Genomic DNA, 5,941 nt, shown 5'->3' on the forward strand with positions numbered 1-5,941 from the left:
TACTTTTATAGTGATTTTTTGTTAATGTCCTTCAGGAAACAGATTTGCACCTTCTGAATGAGAGCTAAATATCTTTCCTGACACTATGTATTGAAGAGCTTTCCGAAACCATGGATAAAAAAAGCCGTGAATAAGGGGGTTGCAAGTAGAGTTGAAGTACCCAAGCCACACGAGAAGATCAAGTACTATCATGGGCGTGGAGTAGTCTAAATATGGGTCAATCAGAACCGCAAGAAAGCAGGGCAGCCAGCAAGCGAGGAACGCCCCCATCACGATGCCCAGGGTCTTGGCTGCTTTCCTATCTTTTTTCTTAGACAGATTTTTTTTCACTTCTGCTTTAGTGCTTTCAGGCATACTGTTGATGACTTGAGCATGTCGTTTTGAAACAAAGATTCTACTATAAATACCCACCATGATGGAGCCAGGAGTAAAGAAACAAGTGGTAAACAGTACTGTCCCCCAAAGTTTGTTGAAAGTGAATGCACAGAACTTGAAACAGGTGACAAGAATCTCATAGCTCTGCATGCCAGCTACGTTGGCCTCGGAGAGAACTAAACCAAAACTAAAAAGTGCGGGCGCGGACCAGCAAAATACGAGGAATCGCTTAACGGTGGAGACTGTCATTATCGTTGCGTAGTGCAAAGGGTAGCACACGGCATAAAACCGATCAACAGCGATGGAGCAGAGGTGGAAAACGGAGGTCAGGCTCAGCAGCATGTCAAAGCTCGAGTGGAATTTGCAGAAGCCATCCCCAAAATACCAACAGCTCTCCACCGATCGCACCATGCTGTACGGCATGATGACCAAGCCCAGCAAGAAGTCTGTGGTTGCCATGGAGAGGATCAGAAAGTTTGTGGGAGAGTGAAGCTGCTTGAAATGCGATATAGAAATCATGATCACCAAGTTTCCAAAGACAGTAATGAGCATGGCTCCGGCCATAACGGAGTACATTAGAGCTCGCAGGTACAGCGGGCGGTTGGTGGTAGGGCAGGATTTATTTCCAAATTTTAGGCAGCTGGATAAGTTTTCGGGAATGTATGCTAGATCCATGGTCCCTTACCACTTCAAATCCTGTTCCAAAAAGATGGGTTGGTTTTTCTTCTCTTCTCAATTTGATTCCAGCAAACATCAGATCCTAATAGTCATAAAAAAAAGTCAAAGTCATCTGTTAGTAGTTCACTTCAGTTGTAATTTGTTCAAAATACTTAAAGTTCTATCAATTGTATTTGCTCTCTGAGTGGGTGGTTGAATTAGAAAAAAATGACCATTTTCAGTGACTTATTTATTCTTTCCTATGTTATTCTGTGATTTTCCTCCTGCAACCATTCATTCATTCACTATGTTATTAACTGTTCTGCTCCTGTAATGTATTGAAAAATTTTCAAGAATTTTTGGTGGGGTTTCACTTTGGGCAACCATTCTCCTGAAAACTCTTACTACCATAATCTGATATCTCATTCTCCTTAACTACACACACATATACACACACACAATCTAAATGAATTCACAGTTTTTCCCCACACATTCCTTCAGTAATTTAAATTCTTCATCTGTAAAACGTGTACAGATGTTTTAGAATAAAAAATGCCATGGTACTCTTTAATTATGGAATACCATGAAATACAGCTTTTTAGCATGAAAGCCATACACTTGCATGGACTAAGCTTGTACCTGGATCAGCGCTTTAGTTCTTCTCTATTTTCTACCCTTTTTCTTCTCTGTCTCTGTCCCTTTCATTCTCCTTCCTGTATTTCTTGAGTCATAGCTTAGGTAAGATTCTAATCAGTAGATCCATGGACCATGCTTCATCTCTGAGAGATCAGGAGGATCACAAATTTCATGACCAGTCACCTAAAACTCACGTGACTCATATGGGTCACAGTAGGAGGGATGAGAGAGTGTAGTTATATAATTATAAGGTGCATTTCCAGTTTGCTAGCATCCCTGGTCATTTAACTTGCGATGTGCGTAAGTCACCCTGAAAAATCATTCATTCATAGGATTTGCAGAGGCTTGACACTGTGCTCATAATAAGCATCCAGTCTCTTTAGTGGACCACAGAAAAAGAGGGCCCGATCTTGAGCAAATGAGGCATAGGGGACATCCTTAAGCTGTGTCATTCTTGCAGACCATATGCTTTTAACTGGAGTGTACACTGAGCAAGTTTATCCACTTAGGAAGGCTCAATTTAGTTTTCCCCTTAAGATGCTAAGAAAGAGCACAAAAAGATCCACTCCTGATCTCAATGTCCTAGAGTCTCCCTTTGATGCTCATGAAAATGTCATTCTTTCCTGGCTGAGGGATAGGAAAGGAACTCTCCTGTGAGAAGCAAAACAAAAAACAGCAAACAAACGTGTGATATCACCTAGAAAGTTTCTTATTCCCCAGTTACAGAGGGTATCTATTTGAAAAGCCTTAGGGGGACCTATTTTGGAGATGACTGCTCCCCATGACTGGGGGGTGCTCTGCATCAGAGGTGATGAACCTAAGGCGTATGGATTATTGTGCTGTTCTTTCCAGACAACAGATGTCAATGTGTTAATTGTTTTTGCACATTGTTTTTGAGACTAAAACCTCAGCATTCAGGTTTCATCTCAGTGCTGGAACTTTGTGATAAATACATTGCTTCCGGGTTGCAATTTGAGTGCACATCTCTAAAGGTCTCAGTGCTCTAGGTTAAGAATTTCTAGCAACGATTTCCAAGGAGCAAGTAGCAAAAGAGCCTTGCACTGGAAATTTTTCTTCTAGTCCAAATTCTGGGGGTGGTCAGCTATAAGCAATTGACGACCTGACACATGATAGCTAAATGTGCCCAGCATAAAAATGTAGGAATCATTGGTAACAAAAGTTATTAGCTTTCAGTATTTCTTTTAAATAAGTAGAAAGTAGGAGAGGAGAACAAAAAGATGAACAAGAGAGATGGAATCAAGTCTGCGGCTGAAACCTGAGTACCATGCTTTGGATGCCCACGGTGGAGGCTTACGCTCGGCCTGCAGTGCGGCCTCAGTGAATCTCCTGGTTCTCGGAACTCGCGCTCCACCCCCACGATCGCAGTGCGTTTGCCAGGTATTTGATGAGGTGCTATGTTTGTGAAAAAATACGTAATTCCAAAACACTATTGGTAGTAAATGCCAGATCCCACTGTGTAGTAAGACTTTCAGGGTTGTTGTAGCTTGTAAGTCGTCTTCTGATTTTCACGGTTGGCAGTTCTTAGTCCTCGCATGAACCTCCAATATTCAGTGCCAGAAGTCTGTGGGCGCTTCAGGTCAAGTTGCAGCAATTGTTCGTGTTTGAAGATGACATAAAAAATAATAAATAGGGCAGAGTTTTGAGTACCCTACAGGAAAACTCTCCAAGTTGCTAATTTGCCTTGTTTAGGAGTTGCCGTGTTTTCTTTAATGTTAATGATCAAGATAATTCAATGTGGCCATCTTATTACACTTAGGGATGTGTAATTGTGGATTTTTGGTTAAAGGCTTTTGCTGTTGTGGAAATGTTATTTTGAATGTATTTTGAACTGTCAGAGCAAAAGAAAGAATTTTTTGTACATTTTTTCATTTAATTAGAATGAATTTTAAGTTTCAGCCAAAAGGGTTAAGTGTAAATTTAAATAATTAAGTATTTATTGCTGAATAATGTATATATTTCCATTCCAAATAATTTTAAGTGTGCGAAGTTGAAATAAATTCTTTAAAGTTTACTATAATATTGCCTGTAGCTTCACAAAGAAATTCTCTTGTATTTATTTATCAGCTTAATCAAATAAAATTATCAAAACAAAAAAAAAATAAAAAAATAAACCATGGCTCCCAGAATTCTCTTTTGGGGGCGGGGCTGGTCGGAAGTGCTGCCACACAGGGCACGAGGCTCGGAAGACCTCCCAGGTCTTCGTTCTGTCTCTGCTTCCTGACTGCCATGCAAGGAGAAGCTTTCTTGCACTCTTTGCCACTATTTTCTGCTGTTCCACACCTTTTCTGTTATGTAGTTTCTGCCTTAGACCCAGCTGGCGGTGGGCTAAATCCACTGAAGTTAGAAGTCAGAATATACCTTTCCTCCTGTAAATTACAGACATTATTTTCTTCCAGACACAAGAAAATAAAAATATTCATTAGTGTACTTTCAATGCCAGGGCAGGTATGATCAATATAAAAAATAGTTTATATTTCATAACAGCAAGAAGTAAAAACTGACATCTGTCACTTCTCCCAAATGACTGACAGTTCACAAGTAAGCCTTATAAAAATATACAGCAGTTGGCAAGGGACAGAGATGATGTCTTGAAAGCGTCTTCTTAAAAGCATCTTAAGGAACAGAGAAAACCATTTTGGTGACAGTAAACACACGCAACAGATAAAGCAGCTTCGGTTTCAGAGAGCAGGGAAAGTAAGCCGAGAGAGTTCAAGTCAACGCGTATTTGTTGCAGCTAGAAAAGAGAAAAATCTCTACCAAGATTCAGAGAACAAAGAGGAAAAGATCTGTCATCAGGATATTCGTGTTTTGTGGTGGCTAAGTCTCACCTTGGCTGGATGGTCAGATCACGGCCTTGTCTGTGTGCCGTGTCTGCGACAGCCTCTGTCTGCATAAAAAGCCTTGTGCAGTCCGCACTCCCCGTCGCCAGCACTCCAGCCACCTTGGGCCCTGGTCTCTCTGTTGCCCTGTGAGTTGTGTGACTGGACAACGCCCTGCCCTCCAGCGGTTGAGAGTGCTTCCATCTCTACCATGTTATGCCTATATGATTTGTATGTTCCCTGAGTTTACAAAGAACTCTTCTGCACCGTAAAGCAGCAAAATATTTAATTAGGGATGAAGAAATATCATTTGGGGAAGTAAAGAGCAACAGAGTAACTTCAATAAGTGCTGCTTACAAAGGAAAAGAAGAAAAGAAAAGAAAAGAAAAGAAAAGAAAAGAAAAGAAAAGAAAAGAAAAGAAAAGAAATAGCGGGCTCCTGGAGGTGATTTAGTGTACTACATATAGAAGCTATTTTTTTTTTTACTATGATATAATACTAAACAGAAAAGTACATTTTAACAATATAGCAATCCTTGAGTGCCTTACACTTACTGAACCATGTATTGCACAGGTGTTACCTTTGCAAAAGCATTCTATGTCATTATGTAAAAACTTATAAGCCTTGCCAAACAAATTTCAATGGAAAACTTAAGACCTCTTTAAGAATTCCATAACCATTTTTCAGTTGGGAAAGAAAAGAAACTCTGCCTTCTCTATTGAAACCTAATTGCAACAATTTCTCATTTCCTGTAAATTATCATGGTTCAATTGCTTAGAATAAGACAATATAGCAGCAATAATAATTGTTTAAAGGATAGCACACTTGTGGCCTTTGTATTGAGACAGTACCTTGGCTTTCCTGGAAAGTTAGCTGGGATTCATTGAGTCTCTTCTAGTGAGGTCCGGCAGGGATGGTGACAGGAAGCTCTGGGAAGGTTGGCTTAAAGGATTAAAATACCAGATTATGTAAGTTTGCCTCTATTCTTAAGAGAACAGGAGTAGAGAGGAGCTCTGAGAGGCCCTTACTACACAGCCCCAGTGGAGTTGTTCCTTTAACTTTTTTTCCTGGGAGACATTGAAATATTCTGTCTACTTTTAATAGTTTCAAGTTCTCTTTTCGAAATTCACAACAATTACTGCATATTTGACTTCATGGTCACTTGAGCTTCATTTTGAAAGGAGCATGTATTGAAATTTTCAGTTAAATTTCATTAAAATATATAGGCATGTGCAGGCTGAAGTAAACACTGGCTAATATCCAAGGCAAGAAGCATTGTCTGAACCATAAGATATTTTGTTTTCACGCTTAGAAGACACTGGAGTGGGGTGGGAGTATTTACTTTTATTTCAGTGTTTTGTACCAGTTTAACTATAACCCCTTTTAGGGGAAAAAAGCCATTTAAATTATCAAAATCTTGAAATTCCACTTTA

At 39.8% G+C, this 5,941-nt stretch overlaps 1 protein-coding gene across 1 annotated transcript; it reads right to left on the reverse strand.

Moving 5' to 3' along the window:
* Positions 1 to 21: 21 nt before the first annotated feature.
* On the reverse strand, positions 22 to 1,050 carry LOC101586758 (trace amine-associated receptor 3). Its single transcript, XM_004630321.1, has one exon. It carries the CDS (start codon positions 1,048 to 1,050, stop codon positions 22 to 24), a length of 1,029 nt encoding a protein of 342 aa, XP_004630378.1.
* Between the last annotated feature and the right edge of the window lie 4,891 nt (positions 1,051 to 5,941).

Source organism: Octodon degus, unplaced genomic scaffold (assembly GCF_000260255.1).
Source record: "Octodon degus isolate 3935 unplaced genomic scaffold, OctDeg1.0 scaffold00034, whole genome shotgun sequence".
In the NCBI taxonomy this organism is placed as follows: Eukaryota; Metazoa; Chordata; class Mammalia; order Rodentia; family Octodontidae; genus Octodon; species Octodon degus.

What these genes read in the sequence shown, in the direction of transcription:
- LOC101586758 (XM_004630321.1), bottom strand. Translation starts at nt 1,050, where the DNA reads ATGGATCTAGCATACATTCCCGAAAACTTATCCAGCTGCCTAAAATTT.